This window comes from Hypanus sabinus, chromosome 25 (assembly GCF_030144855.1).
Source record: "Hypanus sabinus isolate sHypSab1 chromosome 25, sHypSab1.hap1, whole genome shotgun sequence".
NCBI classification, from domain to species: Eukaryota; Metazoa; Chordata; class Chondrichthyes; order Myliobatiformes; family Dasyatidae; genus Hypanus; species Hypanus sabinus.
The window spans coordinates 14,949,466-14,968,527 of record NC_082730.1 but is presented as its reverse complement, the minus strand read 5'-3'; the positions used below and the strand labels follow the sequence as shown (position 1 = coordinate 14,968,527).

Below are 19,062 nucleotides of genomic sequence, written 5' to 3'. Positions count from 1 at the left end.
CCAGCAGCTTTTCCGTGCTCATTCTTCTAAGCTCCTGCAAGTAGAGGCCCTGAGGCGTCAAATGCTGCTCGTGCATTGGGGAGTTTTACATCACCTGGAATTTAATGTCTGGATCCCTTTTGAATTGATATGAGGAGAGTTCTTGGGGTTCTAGTCCATTGCTCACTGAAAGTGCACCCTCGTGGATATAATGTAAATGAAAGCATTCAGCACATTCTCCTTCTTCATTTTCCATACTGGAAACTAAAGCTGAAAAGGCATTTTGTAGATTCAAAAGACCCTGGTTAGGGCACTTTTGCGACACACAGTAATTTGTAAATCTGATTGCAACGCGATAGAAAAGATGTGGAGGTGAGGGTAAAGAGAGATGGTAAAGATGTCACCAGAATGTCACAAGGGTGGCATTGTAGTCTAATGGTTAGCACAAGGCTTTCCCAAGCTAATTCCTGCTTCTGTGTGTAAGGAGTTTCTATGCTCTCCCTATGTTTGTGTGGGTTTCTTTCAGGTGCTCCAGTTTCCTTCCACAGTCGAACGACCGAGAAGTTGGTAGGTTAATTGGGCATTGCTGATTGTCGGAGGTTTAGGCTGGGGTTAAGTTTGGGGGATTACGGGGTGGCACAGCTCTATGGGCTTGAAATGTCCATTCCACGCTTTATCTTAATCAATGAATAAATGAAATAAATAAACAAACAAACAAATAAACAAACAAACAAATAAATAGATAGATAGATAAATAAATAAATGACTAAATGTTACCCGGATTGAAACTACAGGGAGAAGTTTGATCAACTTGGATTGTTTTTGCTGCAGTATAGTAGGCTGAGGAGAGGCCTGATGGAGGTTTTTAAAGTTACAGAAGTCTCAGTAGGGAAGTTGGTCAGAATCTTTTCCCTGGGTTGAAATATCAAATAATAGTGAGCATAGTTTGAAGGCAATAGGTGGAACGTTTAAAGAATGTTTGCAAGATGAGTTATATTTACAGTGATGGTGCTGACTGCATGGAACTCACAGTCAGATGAGCTGGTAGAAAGGGATATCATAACTATATTTAAGAAGCTTTTGGACGAGGATATGAAAATGAGGGATTTGAGGGATGTGGACCACGTGCTATAAGACGGCAGGAAAGTGTGCTGAGCCTTCCAGTGGAAATTGTTGGCCAGTCAGTGGACGGACAACATGTGGGGTTCCCCGACCCTTGCCCACTCCCCACAGCGTCTGCACTGCTGAGGAGCCTCAGGATATCCATGCTTCCCTGGCACGTACTGGAACAAATATGCATCAGACATTTCACTGGAGACATAAAGGTAATCAATGAGAAACCTACCGTCATATACTTGTAGCTGCACATCAATCACCAGAGTCTTGCCAGATGTTGCAATTCCACATCTGTAAACTCCTGTATCTTGAAAGACAAGATTCTCCATTGTAACAGTAAATATTCCTTGGGATGTCTTATCTCTGATTGTCATTCTTCCAGTCTGCTCAGTTTGCCCATTTGTATTCACTAAGGATGTGCACTGGTGACTCCTTATGCGGCAGAAATACTTTGTGTGTGAACGGTACATTGGTGCATAGTGACAATCGATTCTGATCGCTCTTCCCACAACTCCTCTTACTTTATCATCTGCCCATAAATCACTCGAAACTGAGGGAGAAATTCTTCTGAAAATGGATGGGTAAAATCAAATTTACACAAGCAGATTCAAGATTACTTAATGTCATTTCCTGTACACAATTGTAAAGGAGAACAAAATCATTGTTCCTCTAGATCCGAAGCAAAACAGAAAAAAACAAATGATAAAGAAAGCAAAAATAATGTGTTCTAAGGAATCTACCACAATGTCAATTGATGTAATTGAATTCCACATTGACTGGAAAGAGAACAGCATCGTCCCTCATCATGTCCTCAGAACAAGTAACGATTTTTATTTGATTGGAGTCATCGTTATCACTGCCCAGTGATGTCTCAGTGTGTTTCCAAAATTCTGAATCAACAGATTACTGAACTAATCCCTTTCCAGACTAGTGAGCAAAAGATCTGTGGTGGGTAAATTACCAGAAGCAATTCTCTGAGACAGGTTCTACCTGAATATGCAAAGGCAAGATCTGATTTTGGATAGTCAACATGATTATAAAGGGGCAGTGTGGCTTGAAGGGCCAGAATGGCCTATTCTGGACCAAATCTTTCAATAAATAAAAAGAAAGGATGTTCTTGTAAGGTGCAAGCCCAGGTAGATTAGAAGATCAAAAGCCCATTTTATTATACTGGGAGAACATCCGGTAGATTTATAACAGTGAGAAAGAAGCTGTCCTTGAAGTTTGTAGTACATGCTTTCAGACTTCAGTAATATCTGCCCAATAGGAGGGGAGAGCAAGAAAGCATGTCAATGGAAGTTGGGTCTTCAGTTAGATTGGGTGCTTTACCAAGTCATTGAAAGTAATTAAAATCCATAAAAATTATAAATTATTAAAAAGATCCAAATAGTATAATTATGTATGTATGAACACTTGTGTTTACCAATCAGCATATGGGGAGAAGCTGAGTTAATATCTACAAATCTCGCTGCACTCACCATTGAAGGATCTAATAAAGGAAACACTGTATCTGCTTAAAACCAGCTCTCCTACAAAAGTCAACTTCCCCCAAATCCCACACCAGTTTCCACATTGATTGTTGCACTGTTGCTAATGTCATGTCAAAATTTTTTCTCATCTGGACTGTGGAACATCTTCAACAGATCCAGAAGAAGTCCTGCAGTGAATGCCCCAGGGCAAGCAGTTTGACAATCACATGAGCTCATTACAGACTGAGCAGATTCATGAGGAAAGGGCAGTGGATGTTGTCTATCTGAGACTTAGCAAGGCCTTTGATAACGACCCAAATGTTCAGGCTGAGCAAACAAATTGAATATAACATTGGCTTGGTGGAATGAGTTAGTGGATTGCCGTGGGGTTTTTCAAATTGGAGGTTTTGCTTTTTGGCAAGTTAAAACAGTGCAAGACATGTACAGTAAATAGTAGGAGGAAGCTATGGAGAATGTTGCAAAAAAGTGATCTAGTCATCCAGGGACATTGTTACCGGAAAGTGATGAAACAGGTAGACAGGATGATGAAGAAGCCATTTGGAACATTTATTTTGTTTGGACACTCTGTACAAGATTGTTATGTTATGTTATGTCTGTACAAGCTGTTAGTGAGACCACTCATCAAATAGCATGTGCAGTTGTGGTCTTCAGGTTACTGGAATGATATCATGAGACTGGAAAGTGTGGAGCAGAAAAATCATGAGGACATTCCTGAGATGGAGGGCTAGAGTCACAGTGGAGGGTTGGATTGACAGTGATTTTTGCCCTGGAGCTTAGAATATTGACGGGACATTTATTAGAGGTATATAAAATCATGAGGGGCATCGATAAGGTGAATGATCACTGTCTTTTTACAAGGGGAGGGTATGGTAAAGCAAGCAGGTGCAGGCTTCCGTTTAGTTGGGAAAGTACCTAAGAAGCAATGTTATACACATAGGGTCTCAGGTGTATGCAACAATCTGCCATAGCAATCCATAGAAGGGGATACATTTACAACATTCAAAAGACATTTTGACAGATACATGAGCAGGAAAGGCTTAGGACAGGGGTTTTCAAACTTTTTATGCCATGCGCACCTAAGGAGTCCATGAAGTCAGTGTCACTGGTTAATCTGTCCTGTTCCTTTTAATACTTAATTTATGTACCTTTGTTTATTTATGTGTAATCCAATTGTAGATTTCATCCTTACTTTCATATGTTACTATGTGCTATGTGTGTTACACCTTTGTTTGGAGAAACATTGGCTCATTTGATGGTATGCATTCTACAGTGATATGACAATAAACTTGACTTCACTTGACTCAACTTGATCCTAGGTTGGGAATCCCTGGCAGAGGAGGGTATGGAATAAATAAAATTCAATGTGCTGAACTACATGAACATCTTGGTTGACTTGGATGTGTCAGGCTGTTGGGCCAGTTGTTCTAACACACAACAAGCATTTTATGACTCAGAACATGAACTTCAACTGCGATATTTCAATTTTTAAATATTTGGAAAAAGAAATTTATCTTTGATCTCAGGATTGATGCATACGCAAGAAAATTAGGAATACTCAGTTTCCAATACATCATTTCATCAATGTTAATCCTGTCAAATATGTTTAACACCAGTTAAAGAGAAACATATTTTTCTCCCAACTGGCTCTATATTCAAGCAGTAACATTGAAACCACCTGTAGAGAGGAACTTATACTTTACATTTCAGGTGAAGTAGTTTTTTCTCTTTGTGCAGTTGTCATCGATTCTGTCACTGTGTTTTCACATAAATGAATTTTCCCTGTTAAAAGAAAATGAAATTCAATTTTGTCTGCTTTGTATTTAGAGGAACAAAAGAGCACAATTTTTAGACCAATAGGTACCTTAGCATGGTTGTCCAAAGGTGTTCAATACTTAATGCACATTAAAATATTAAAGATAAACTTTTTTCGCTATATGTACATCAGAACACTCAGTGAAATTCATCATTTACAATGACCATCACAAAATAAGTGCTGGGGGCAGCCTGCAAGTGTTCCATGCTTCCAGTGCCAGAACAGCTTGCCTATGACTTACCAAAGCTAACCTGTGTGTCTCTGTAATGCTGGAGCAAATCACGGCACCCGAAGAAAACACCTGCAGTCACTGGGAGAACTTACAAACAACTTGCAGACAGTGGCTGGAATTGGGCCCAGATCACTGATCACTAATTGCTGTTCTACTGTGCACCCAATTACATTTACAGACACCTTAGATTCTTCCCCATACTCAGAAGCTGATGTTGTGGAGATGCATCTGGAGAAGTTAAAGGTCTTGGAATGAGGAGACTCTAATTCTGTCTAATTAGGGAAGGGACCAGCCAGGGAGATGGCCTCAGCCAGCATCCGAAAATCTCCTTCTAGGTCCCCAACACTCTCTGCAGATGTGGTCATAGCTGTACTTGAGTATTCAGGGAGATAATGGTTCAAGTACACTTTTTGTCCAACAGGATAATGCAGGGGACATTTTCAATGAAAAGGCAAGTCTTTTGTTTCCCAGATCTCTTGATCCGTCTACCTCTGAGAAAAATAACTCCATCTTTCTTGAATACTGATTCAACACATTCTGGGAGAAGAAATGTTTCCTAATCCCTTTCTTAAGTGTCTAACAATTCAGATAATTTCTAATCCTCCATGCTTACTTACTTACTGCCGATTATACCACTGGCCTTGAGCACAGCAGTGCAGGTTTTCCATCTCTGAAGTTGATCAGGGCTTCCCTCAACATGTCAGTAGATTCCTCTTGGTCTTCACTGCTGACAGTCATGCACGTCCCGAATCGAGATGGAGCAATACCATAAATCACTGAAGTAAAATGATTCTACATCCCTGTTTCCATAACCATTTTGTTTTACCACACAGGTTTATTAGTCCTGAGCTAAACCCCCGAACCTGGAGGAGTGGTGGATCACTCTGAGTCTGGCCTCTGCACTTTGACCTATTTAGGCATGGGTGACCCTACAAAGAGCCAATGCATAAAGCCCTCACTCCAGCCAACATACATTTACAGGTAATTGAGGCATGCAAGACTCCAAATCTAAGAACAAGTTTGTGATCCTCTTGGAGCTGAGATTCTCTTGACTATCCAGAATTCCCTGGTAATGGAAGTGTCCTAACTGCATTTGTATCAGCCTGGTAAAATATTGCAAGTTTCTCTGAGATCACCTTTCAGCCTGCTGAACACCAGCAAATAAAATCCTAATCAACCGGTGCTCTGTTCTGTGTCACTCATGACATCCCAGAAATCAGTCTGCTGATCCTTTGCTGGCTTCCTTCCAGAACAAGAACATCTTTCATCAGACCAAAACAGTTGGTAGAATGAGAGGGAGGAAGAAGAGATAGTCTGACTGATTTAAACTTCGGGCCAGAATGTAAAGGACAGGTATGTGCCAAATCAAGGCAGCGAGTCCCAGGCACAGGTGCGTATCGAAGCAGCAGGAACCCCTTACCATCTAAGCCATGTGTATTGGATATTGTGTTCCAACAATACAATATCCAGTACACATCAGTCATTCAGTTGTACTCCATTGACTGTCAAAACGAATCAAACTCTGCACTACTTACCCATCCTGTTGACTTAAATCACATATCTGCAGTTCCTGACATTGTTGGAGGTGGACATTCTGATCATTTCACTGGACTTTGTTCCATTCGCATTTGAGACATTGCAATAATACAGATAGTTATTGTATTTTAAGGATTGACAATGTAGATCCAGTTTATTGGTATCAGAGATCTTTGAATCCCCAGATGGGGTCTTTTCGTACCATGAGTACAGAATGGGAAGGGATCCATGCACAGGCTCACAGAACGCTGACACATAGTTCCCACAACTTGAGCTTCTTGTTAGTGGTGAAAATCGAAGTAATGGAACAGACACGGGTTCTGTGGAAAACAACCAAAAAACATACGAAAATCAAACACACTAAAAATTTCAGCAGTTCTGTATCTCAACCAGGACACACACATCTGGAATCTCAGCAGTTCCTCTACCTCTCTGTGTCTCTGCATCCTTGTACCTGACTGAACTGCCTTGTCTGCCATTATCCCTGAACACAGCAGGTCTCCAGATCAGGACAGCAGTAATGACACTGAGTATGTATCTGCGTGAAAATCAGAGTTACAATCTCTCTCAGCAGCAAGGACACAGTTTAAATGCCACCCAACAGCCTGACTCGCAAAGACAGCATTGGTGGTTATCCTAGAAAACTGTCGAGATCTGCTTTCAATATACCCAACCATTTGGCCTCCACAGCTGCCTGTGGTAATGAATTCCACAGATTCGCCAGTCTCTGTCAAAATAAATTCCTCCTCATCTCTCTTTGTTTCTGAGTCTGTGCCCTCTGGTCCTAGTGATCCACAGTTTAGGAAACATCCTCTCCGCAACCAGCAGCTTTTCCGTGCTCATTCTTCTAAGCTCCTGCAAGTAGCGGTCCTGAGGCGTCAAATGCTGCTCGTGCATTGGGGAGTTTTACATCACCTGGAATTTAATGTCTGGATCCCTTTTGAATTGATATGAGGAGAGTTCTTGGGGTTCTAGTCCATTGCTCACTGAAAGTGCACCCTCGTGGATATAATGGAAATGAAAGCATTCAGCACATTCTCCTTCTTCATTTTCCATACTGGAAACTAAAGCTGAAAAGGCATTTTGTAGATTCAAAAGACCCTGGTTAGGGCACTTTTGCGACACACAGTAATTTGTAAATCTGATTGCAACGCGATAGAAAAGATGTGGAGGTGAGGGTAAAGAGAGATGGTAAAGATGTCACCAGAATGTCACAAGGGTGGCATTGTAGTCTAATGGTTAGCACAAGGCTTTCCCATGCTAATTCCTGCTTCTGTGTGTTAGGAGTTTCTATGCTCTCCCTATGTTTGTGTGGGTTTCTTTCAGGTGCTCCAGTTTCCTTCCACAGTCGAACGACCGAGAAGTTGGTAGGTTAATTGGGCATTGCTGATTGTCGGAGGTTTAGGCTGGGGTTAAATTTGGGGGATTACGGGGTGGCACAGCTCTGTGTGCTTGAAATGTCTATTCCCCGCTTTATCTTAATCAATGAATAAATGAAATAGATAAATAGAAAGATAAATAAATAAATAGATAGATAGATAGATAGATAGGTAGGTAGATATATAGATAGATAGATAGATAAATAAATAAATAGACGGGTAAATGTTACCCGGATTGAAGCTACAGGGAGAAGTTTGATCAACTTGGATTGATTTTGCTGCAGTATAGTAGGCTGAGGAGAGGCCTGATGGAGGTTTTTAAAGTTACAGAAGTCACAGTAGGGAAGCTGGTCAGAATCTTTTCCCTGGGTTGAAATATCAAATAATAGTGAGCATAGTTTGAAGGCAATAGGTGGAACGTTTAAAGAATGTTTGCAAGATGAGTTTTATTTACAGTGATGGTGCTGACTGCATGGAACTCACAGTCAGATGAGCTGGTAGAAAGGGATATCGTAACTATATTTAAGAAGCTTTTGGACGAGGATATGAAAATGAGGGATTTGAGGGATGTGGACCACGTGCTATAAGACGGCAGGAAAGTGTGCTGAGCCTTCCAGTGGAAATTGTTGGCCAGTCAGTGGACGGACAACATGTGGGGTTCCCCGACCCTTGCCCACTCCCCACAGCGTCTGCACTGCTGAGGAGCCTCAGGATATCCATGCTTCCCTGGCACGTACTGGAACAAATATGCATCAGACATTTCACTGGAGACATAAAGGTAATCAATGAGAAACCTACCGTCATATACTTGTAGCTGCACATCAATCACCAGAGTCTTGCCAGATGTTGCAATTCCACATCTGTAAACTCCTGTATCTTGAAAGACAAGATTCTCCATTGTAACAGTAAATATTCCTTGGGATGTCTTATCTCTGATTGTCATTCTTCCAGTCTGCTCAGTTTGCCCATTTGTATTCACTAAGGATGTGCACTGGTGACTCCTTATGTGGCAGAAATACTTTGTGTGTGAACGGTACATTGGTGCATAGTGACAATCGATTCTGATCGCTCTTCCCACAACTCCTCTTACTTTATCATCTGCCCATAAATCACTCGAAACTGAGGGAGAAATTCTTCTGAAAATGGATGGGTAAAATCAAATTTACACAAGCAGATTCAAGATTACTTAATGTCATTTCCTGTACACAATTGTAAAGGAGAACAAAATCATTGTTCCTCTAGATCCGAAGCAAAACAGAAAAAAACAAATGATAAAGAAAGCAAAAATAATGTGTTCTAAGGAATCTACCACAATGTCAATTGATGTAATTGAATTCCACATTGACTGGAAAGAGAACAGCATCGTCCCTCATCATGTCCTCAGAACAAGTAACGATTTTTATTTGATTGGAGTCATCGTTATCACTGCCCAGTGATGTCTCAGTGTGTTTCCAAAATTCTGAATCAACAGATTACTGAACTAATCCCTTTCCAGGCTAGTGAGCAAAAGATCTGTGGTGGGTAAATTACCAGAAGCAATTCTCTGAGACAGGTTCTACCTGAATATGCAAAGGCAAGATCTGATTTTGGATAGTCAACATGATTATAAAGGGGCAGTGTGGCTTGAAGGGCCAGAATGGCCTATTCTGGACCAAATCTTTCAATAAATAAAAAGAAAGGATGTTCTTGTAAGGTGCAAGCCCAGGTAGATTAGAAGATCAAAAGCCCATTTTATTATACTGGGAGAACATCCGGTAGATTTATAACAGTGAGAAAGAAGCTGTCCTTGAAGTTTGTAGTACATGCTTTCAGACTTCAGTAATATCTGCCCAATAGGAGGGGAGAGCAAGAAAGCATGTCAATGGAAGTTGGGTCTTCAGTTAGATTGGGTGCTTTACCAAGTCATTGAAAGTAATTAAAATCCATAAAAATTATAAATTATTAAAAAGATCCAAATAGTATAATTATGTATGTATGAACACTTGTGTTTACCAATCAGCATATGGGGAGAAGCTGAGTTAATATCTACAGATCTCGCTGCACTCACCATTGAAGGATCTAATAAAGGAAACACTGTATCTGCTTAAAACCAGCTCTCCTACAAAAGTCAACTTCCCCCAAATCCCACACCAGTTTCCACATTGATTGTTGCACTGTTGCTAATGTCATGTCAAAATTTTTTCTCATCTGGACTGTGGAACATCTTCAACAGACCCAGAAGAAGTCCTGCAGTGAATGCCCCAGGGCAAGCAGTTTGACAATCACATGAGCTCATTACAGACTGAGCAGATTCATGAGGAAAGGGCAGTGGATGTTGTCTATCTGAGACTTAGCAAGGCCTTTGATAACGACCCAAATGTTCAGGCTGAGCAAACAAATTGAATATAACATTGGCTTGGTGGAATGAGTTAGTGGATTGCCGTGGGGTTTTTCAAATTGGAGGTTTTGCTTTTTGGCAAGTTAAAACAGTGCAAGACATGTACAGTAAATAGTAGGAGGAAGCTATGGAGAATGTTGCAAAAAAGTGATCTAGTCATCCAGGGACATTGTTACCGGAAAGTGATGAAACAGGTAGACAGGATGATGAAGAAGCCATTTGGAACATTTATTTTGTTTGGACACTCTGTACAAGATTGTTATGTTATGTTATGTCTGTACAAGCTGTTAGTGAGACCACTCTTCAAATAGCATGTGCAGTTGTGGTCTTCAGGTTACTGGAATGATATCATGAGACTGGAAAGTGTGGAGCAGAAAAATCATGAGGACATTCCTGAGATGGAGGGCTAGAGTCACAATGGAGGGTTGGATTGACAGTGATTTTTGCCCTGGAGCTTAGAATATTGACCGGACATTTATTAGAGGTATATAAAATCATGAGGGGCATCGATAAGGTGAATGATCACTGTCATTTTACAAGGGGAGGGTATGGTAAAGCAAGCAGGTGCAGGCTTCCGTTTAGTGGGGTAAGTACCTAAGAAGCAATGTTATACACATAAGGTCTCAGGTGTATGCAACAATCTGCCATAGCAATCCATAGAAAGGGATACATTTACAACATTCAAAAGACATTTTGACAGATACATGAGCAACAAAGGCTTAGAACACGGGTTTTCAAACTTTTTATGCCATGCGCACCTAAGGAGTCCATGAAGTCAGTGTCACTGGTTAATCTGTCCTGTTCCTTTTAATACTTAATTTATGTACCTTTGTTTATTTATGTGTAATCCAATTGTAGATTTCATCCTTACTTTCATATATTACTAAGTGCTATGTGTGTTACACCTTTGTTTGGAGAAACATTGTCTCATTTGATGGTATGCATTCTACAGTTATATGACAATAAACTTGACTTCACTCAAGTCAACTTGATCCTAGGTTGGGAATCCCTGGCAGAGGAGGGTATGGAATAAATAAAATTCAATGTGCTGAACTACATGAACATCTTGGTTGACTTGGATGTGTCAGGCTGATGGGCCAGTTGTTCTAACACACAACAAGCACTTTATGACTCAGAACATGAGCTTCAACTGCGATATTTCAATTTTTAAATATTTGGAAAAAGAAATTTATCTTTGATCTTAGGATTGATGCATATGCAAGAAAATCAGGAATACATCATTTCATCAACGTTAATCCTGTCAAATATGTTTAACACCAGTTAAAGAGAAACATATTTTTCTCCCAACTGGCTCTATTTTCAAGCAGTAACATTGAAACCACCTGTAGAGAGAATCTTATACTTTACATTTCAGGTGAAGTAGTTTTTTCTCTTTGTGCAGTTGTCATCGATTCTGTCACAGTGTTTTCACAGAAATGAATTCTCCCTGTTAAAAGAAAATAAAATTCAATTTTGTCTGTTTTGTATTTAGAGGAACAAAAGAGCACAATTGTTAGACCAATAGGTACCTGAGCATGGTGGACCAAAAGTGATCAATACTTACTGCACAATAAAATATTAAAGATAACCTTTTTTCGTTATATGTACATCAGAACAATCAGTGAAATTCATCATTTACAATGACCATCACAAAATAAGTGCTGGGGGCAGTCTGCAATTGTTCCATGCTTCCAGTGCCAGAACAGCTTGCCTATGACTTACCAAAGCTAACCTGTGCATCTCTGTAATGCTGAAGGAAATCACGGCACCCGAAGAAAACACCTGCAGTCACTGGGAGAACTTACAAACAACTTGCAGACAGTGGCTGGAATTGGGCCCTGATCACTGATCACTAGTTGCTGTTCTACTGTGCACCCAATTACATTTACAGACGCCTTAGATTCTTCCCCATACTCAGAAACTGATGTTGTGGAGATGCATCTGGAGAAGTTAAAGGTCTTGGAATGAGGAGTCTCTAATTCTGTCTAATTAGGGAAGGGTCCAGCCAGGGAGATGGCCTCAGCCAGCATCCGGAAATCTCCTTCTAGGTCCCCAACACTCTCTGCAGATGTGGTCATAGCTGTACTTGAGTATTCAGGGCGATAATGGTTCAAGTACACTTTTTGTCCAACAGGATAATGCAGGAGACATTTTCAATGAAAAGGCAAGTCTTTTGTTTCCCAGATCTCTTGATGGGTCTACCTCTGAGAAAAATAACTCCATCTTTCTTGAATACTGATTCAACACATTCTGGGAGTAGAAATGTTTCCTAATTCCCTTTCTTAAGTGTCTCACCATTCAGATAATTTCTAATCCTCCATGCTAATTACTTACTGCCGATTATACCACTGGCCTTGAGGGCAGCAGTGCAGTTTTCCATCTCTGGAGTTGTTCAGGGCTTCCTTCAACATGTCAGCAGATTCCTCTTGGTCTTCACTGCTGACAGTCATGCACGTCCCGAATCGAGACAGAGCAATACCATAAATCACTGAAGTAAAAGGATTCTACATCCCTGTTTCCATAACCATTTTGTTTTACCACACAGGTTTATTAGTCCTAAGCTAAACCCCCGAACCTGGAGGAGTGGTGGATCACTCTGAGTCTGGCCTCTGCACTTTGACCTATTTAGGCATGGGTGACCCTGCAAAGAGCCAATGCATAAAGCCCTCACTCCAGCCAACATACATTTACAGGTTATTGAGGCATGCAAGACTCCAAATCTAAGAACAAGTTTGTGATCCTCTTGGAGCTGGGATTCTCTTGACAATCCAGAATTCCCTGGTAATGGAAGTGTCCTAACTGTGTTTGTATCAGCCTGGTAAAATATTGCAGGTTTCTCTGAGATCACCTTTCACCCTGCTGAACACTAGCAAATAAAATCCTAATCAGCCGCTTCTCTGTTCTGTGACACTCATGACATCCCAGAAATCAGTCTGCTGATCCTTTGCTGGCTTCCTTCCAGAACAAGAACATCTTTCATCAGACCAAAACAGTTGGTAGAATGAGAGGGAGGAAGAAGAGATAGTCTGAATGATTTAAAGCGGGCCAGAATGTAAAGGACAGGTGTGGGACAAATCAAGGCAGCGAGTCCCAGGCACAGGTGCGTATCGAAGCAGCAAGAATCCCTTACCATCTAAGCCACGTGTATTGGATATTGTGTTCCAATAATACAATATCCAGTACACATCAGTCATTCAGTTGTACTCCATTGAACATTAAAACGAATCAAACTCTGCACTACTTACCCATTCTGTTGACTTCAATCACATATCTGCAGTTCCTGACATTGTTGGAGGTGGACATTCTGATCATTTCACTGGACTTTATTCCATTCCCATTTGAGACATTGCAATAATACAGATAGTTATTGTCTTTTAAGGATTGACAATGTAGATCCAGTTTATTGGTATCAGAGATCTTTGAATCCCCAGATGGGGTCTTTTCGTACCATGAGTACTGAATGGGAAGGGATCCATGCACAGGCTCACAGAACACTGACACATAGTTCCCACAACTTGAGCCTCTTGTTAGTGGTGAAAATCGAAGTAACGGAACAGACACGGGTTCTGTGGAAAACAACCAAAAAACATACGAAAATCAAACACACTAAAAATTTCAGCAGTCCTGTATCTCAACCAGGACCCACATATCTGGAATCTCAGCAGCTCCTCTACCTCTCTGTTTCTCTGCATCCTTCTACCTTCCTGAACTGCCTTGTCTGCCATTTTCCCTGAACACAGCAGGTCTCCAGATCAGGGCAACAGTGATGACACTGAGTATGCATCTGCGTGAAAATCAGAGTAACAATCTCTCTCAGCAGCAAGGAGACAGTCCGAATGGCATCCAACAGCTTGACTTGCAAAGGGAGCACTTGTGGGTGTCCTTGAAACTTATTGATTTCTGCTTCAAATATACCCAACACTTTGGCCTCCACAGCTGCCTGTGGCAATGAATTCCACAGATACACCTGCCTCTGGCTAAGTAACTTCCTCCTCATCTCCCTTTGTTTCTGAGTCTGTTCCCTCTGGTCCTAGAGGTCCACACTATAGGAAACATCCTCTCCACAACCACCAGCTTTTCCGTGCTCATTCTTCTAAGCTCCTGCAAGTACAGGCCCTGAGGTTTCAAACACTCCTAATACATTTGGGGAGTTTGACATCACCTGGAATTTAATATCTGGATCTCTTTAGAATTGATGTACAGAGAGTTCTTGGGAAACAAGTCCATTGCTCCCTGAAAGTGACAACGCAAGTGGATTTAATGGTAATGAAAGCATTTAGCACATTTTCCTTCTTCATGTTACATACCGGAAACTAAAGCTAACAAGGCATTTTGTAGCTTCAAAAGACTTTGGTTAGTACACATTTGCAACTTACAGTAATTTGTAATTCTGATGGTAAAACCATAGAAAAGATCTGGAGGTTTCAGAGAGGGTAAAATGTGAGGGTAAAGATGTCATCAGGATGTCACCAGGGTGACATTGTAGCATAAAGGTTAGCACAAGTCTTTCCCGTGCCTATTCCTGCTGTTGTGCGCAAGGAGTTTGTATGTTTTGCATTTGTCTGCGTGGGTTTCTTTCAGGTGCTCCGGTTTCCTCCCCAGTCCAAAGACCTAGAAATTGGTAGGTTAATTGGGCATTGCTGATTGTCGGAGGTTTAGGCTGGGGTTAAGTTTGGGGGATTACGGGGTGGCACAGCTCTATGGGCTTGAAATGTCCATTCCACGCTTTATCTTAATCAATGAATAAATGAAATAAATAAACAAACAAATAAACAAACAAACAAACAAATAAATAGATAGATAGATAAATAAATAAATGACTAAATGTTACCCGGATTGAAACTACAGGGAGAAGTTTGATCAACTTGGATTGTTTTTGCTGCAGTATAGTAGGCTGAGGAGAATCCTGATGGAGGTTTTTAAAGTTACAGAAGTCTCAGTAGGGAAGTTGGTCAGAATCTTTTCCCTGGGTTGAAATATCAAATAATAGTGAGCATAGTTTGAAGGCAATAGGTGGAACGTTTAAAGAATGTTTGCAAGATGAGTTATATTTACAGTGATGGTGCTGACTGCATGGAACTCACAGTCAGATGAGCTGGTAGAAAGGGATATCATAACTATATTTAAGAAGCTTTTGGACGAGGATATGAAAATGAGGGATTTGAGGGATGTGGACCACGTGCTATAAGACGGCAGGAAAGTGTGCTGAGCCTTCCAGTGGAAATTGTTGGCCAGTCAGTGGACGGACAACATGTGGGGTTCCCCGACCCTTGCCCACTCCCCACAGCGTCTGCACTGCTGAGGAGCCTCAGGATATCCATGCTTCCCTGGCACGTACTGGAACAAATATGCATCAGACATTTCACTGGAGACATAAAGGTAATCAATGAGAAACCTACCGTCATATACTTGTAGCTGCACATCAATCACCAGAGTCTTTTCAGATGTTGAAATTCCACATCTGTAAACTCCTGTATCTTGAAAGACAAGATTCTCCATTGTAACAGTAAATATTCCTTGGGATGTCTTATCTCTGATTGTCATTCTTCCAGTTTGCTCAGTTTGCCCATTTGTATTCACTAAGGATGTGCACTGGTGACTCCTTATGCGGCAGAAATACTTTGTGTGTGAACGGTACATTGGTGCATAGTGACAATCGATTCTGATCGCTCTTCCCACAACTCCTCTTACTTTATCATCTGCCCATAAATCACTCGAAACTGAGGGAGAAATTCTTCTGAAAATGGATGGGTAAAATCAAATTTACACAAGCAGATTCAAGATTACTTAATGTCATTTCCTGTACACAATTGTAAAGGAGAACAAAATCATTGTTCCTCTAGATCCGAAGCAAAACAGAAAAAAACAAATGATAAAGAAAGCAAAAATAATGTGTTCTAAGGAATCTACCACAATGTCAATTGATGTAATTGAATTCCACATTGACTGGAAAGAGAACAGCATCGTCCCTCATCATGTCCTCAGAACAAGTAACGATTTTTATTTGATTGGAGTCATCGTTATCACTGCCCAGTGATGTCTCAGTGTGTTTCCAAAATTCTGAATCAACAGATTACTGAACTAATCCCTTTCCAGGCTAGTGAGCAAAAGATCTGTGGTGGGTAAATTACCAGAAGCAATTCTCTGAGACAGGTTCTACCTGAATATGCAAAGGCAAGATCTGATTTTGGATAGTCAACATGATTTTAAAGGGGCAGTGTGGCTTGAAGGGCCAGAATGGCCTTTTCTGGACCAAATCTTTCAATAAATAAAAAGAAAGGATGTTCTTGTGAGGTGCAAGCCCAGGTAGATTAGAAGATCAAAAGCCCATTTTATTATAATGGGAGACCATCCGGTAGTTTTATAACAGTGAGAAAGAAGCTGTCCTTGAAGTTTGTAGTACATGCTTTCAGACTTCAGTAATATCTGCCCAATAGGAGGGGAGAGCAAGAAAGCATGTCAATGGAAGTTGGGTCTTCAGTTAGATTGGGTGCTTTACCAAGTCACTGAAAGCCATTAAAATCAATAAAAAATATAAATTATTAAAAAAATCCAAAAAGTATAATTATGTATGTATGAACACTTGTGTTTACCAATCAGCATATGGGGAGAAGCTGAGTTAATATCTACAGATCTCGCTGCACTCACCATTGAAGGATCTAATAAAGGAAACACTGTATCTGCTTAAAACCAGCTCTCCTACAAAAGTCAACTTCCCCCAAATCCCACACCAGTTTCCACATTCATTGTTGCACTGTTGCTAATATCATGTCAAAATTTTTTCTCATCTGGACTGTGGAACATCTTCAACAGACCCAGAAGAAGTCCTGCAGTGAATGCCCCAGGGCAAGCAGTTTGACAATCACATGAGCTCATTACAGACTGAGCAGATTCATGAGGAAAGGGCAGTGGATGTTGTCTATCTGAGACTTAGCAAGGCCTTTGATAACGACCCAAATGTTCAGGCTGAGCAAACAAATTGAATATAATATTGGCTTGGTGGGAAGAGTTAGTGGATTGCCGTGGGCTTTTTCAAATTGGAGGTTTTGCATTTTGGCAAGTTGAAACAGTTCAAGACATGTACAGTAAATAGTAGGAGGAAGCTACGGAGAATGTTGCAAAAAAGTGATCTAGTCATCCAGGGACATTGTTTCCGGAAAGTGATGAAACAGGTAGACAGGATGATGAAGAAGCCATTTGGAACACTTATTTTGTTTGTGCACTCTGTACAAGATTATTATGTTATGTTATGGCTGCACAAGCTGTTAGTGAGACCACCTGCCTGTGCAGTTGTGGTCTTCAGGTTACTGGAAAGATATCATGAGACTGGAAAGTGTGGAGCAGAAAAATCATGAGGACATTCCTGAGATGGAGGGCTAGAGTCACAATGGAGGGTTGGATTGACAGTGATTTTTGCCCTGGAGCTTAGAATATTGACGGGACCTTTATTAGAGGTATATAAAATCATGAGGGGCATCGATAAGGTGAATGATCACTGTCTTTTTACAAGGGGAGGGTATGGTAAAGCAAGCAGGTGCAGGCTTCCGTTTAGTTGGGTAAGTACCTAAGAAGCAATGTTATACACATAGGGTCTCAGGTGTATGCAACAATCTGCCATAGCAATCCAAAGAAGGGGATACATTTACAACATTCGAAAGACATTTTGACAGATACATGAGCAACAAAGGCTTAGAACACGGGTTTTCAAACTTTTTATGCCATGTGCAACTAAGGAGTCCATGAAGTCAGTGTCACTGGTTAATCTGTCCTGTTCCTTTTAATACTTAATTTATGCACCTTTGTTTATTTATGTGTAATCCAATTGTAGATTTCATCCTTACTTTCATATGTTACTATGTGCTATGTGTGTTACACCTTTGTTTGGAGAAACATTGTCTCATTTGATGGTATGCATTCTACAGTGATATGACAATAAACTTGACTTCACTCGACTCAACTTGATCCTAGGTTGGGAATCCCTGGCAGAGGAGGGTATGGAATAAATAAAATTCAATGTGCTGAACTACATGAACATCTTGGTTGATTTGGATGTGTCAGGCTGATGGGCCAGTTGTTCTAACACACAACAAGCACTTTATGACTCAGAACATGAGCTTCAACTGCAATATTTCAATTTTTAAATATTTGGAAAAAGAAATTTATCTTTGATCTCAGGATTGATGCATATGCAAGAAAATTAGGAATACTCAGTTACCAATACATCATTTCATCAACGTTAATCCTGTCTATTATGTTTAACACCATTTAAAGAGAAACATATTTTTCTCCCAACTGGCTCTATATTCAAGCAGTAACATTGAAACCACCTGTAGAGAGGAACTTATACTTTACATTGCAGGTGAAGTTGTTTTTGCTCTTTGTGCAGTTGTCATCGATTCTGTCACTGTGTTTTCACATAAATGAATTTTCCCTGTTAAAAGAAAATGAAATTCAATTTTGTCTGCTTTGTATTTAGAGGAACAAAAGAGCACAATTGTTAGACCAATAGGTACCTGAGCATGGTTGTCCAAAGGTGTTCAATACTTAATGCACATTAAAATATTAAAGATAAACTTTTCTCGCTATATGTACATCAGAACACTCAGTGAAATTCATCATTTACAATGATCATCACAAAATAAGTGCTGGGGGCAGCCTGCAAGTGTTCCATGCTTCCAGTGCCAGAACAGCTTGCCTATGACTTACCAAAGCTAACCTGTGTGTCTCTGTAATGCTGGAGCAAATCACGGCACCCGAAGAAAACACCTGCAGTCACTGGGAGAACTTACAAACAACTTTCAGACAGTGGCTGGAATTGGGCCATGATCACTGATCACTAATTGCTGTTCTACTGTGCACCCAATTACATTTACAGACACCTTAGATTCTTCCCCATACTCAGAAACTGATGTTGTGGAGATGCATCTGGAGAAGTTAAAGGTCTTGGAATGAGGAGACTCTAATTCTGTCTAATTAGGGAAGGGTCCAGCCAGGGAGATGGCCTCAGCCAGCATCCGGAAATCTCCTTTGCGTTCCTCAACACTCTCTGCAGATGTGGTCATAGCTGTACTTGAGTATTCAGGGAGATAATGGTTCAAGTACACTTTTTGTCCAACAGGATAATGCAGGGGACATTTTCA

At 40.6% G+C, this 19,062-nt stretch overlaps 1 protein-coding gene across 1 annotated transcript; it reads right to left on the bottom strand.

Annotated features, from left to right (window-relative positions):
* Positions 1 to 1,160: 1,160 nt before the first annotated feature.
* Positions 1,161 to 12,372, bottom strand: LOC132380895 (polymeric immunoglobulin receptor-like). The gene is made up of 3 exons (XM_059949813.1): positions 12,257 to 12,372; positions 8,344 to 8,681; positions 1,161 to 1,645 (listed from the first exon to the last, which is right to left on the bottom strand). The coding sequence occupies exons 1-3, from the start codon at positions 12,370 to 12,372 to the stop codon at positions 1,161 to 1,163; spliced, it is 939 nt and encodes a 312-aa protein (XP_059805796.1).
* Positions 12,373 to 19,062: the final 6,690 nt, after the last annotated feature.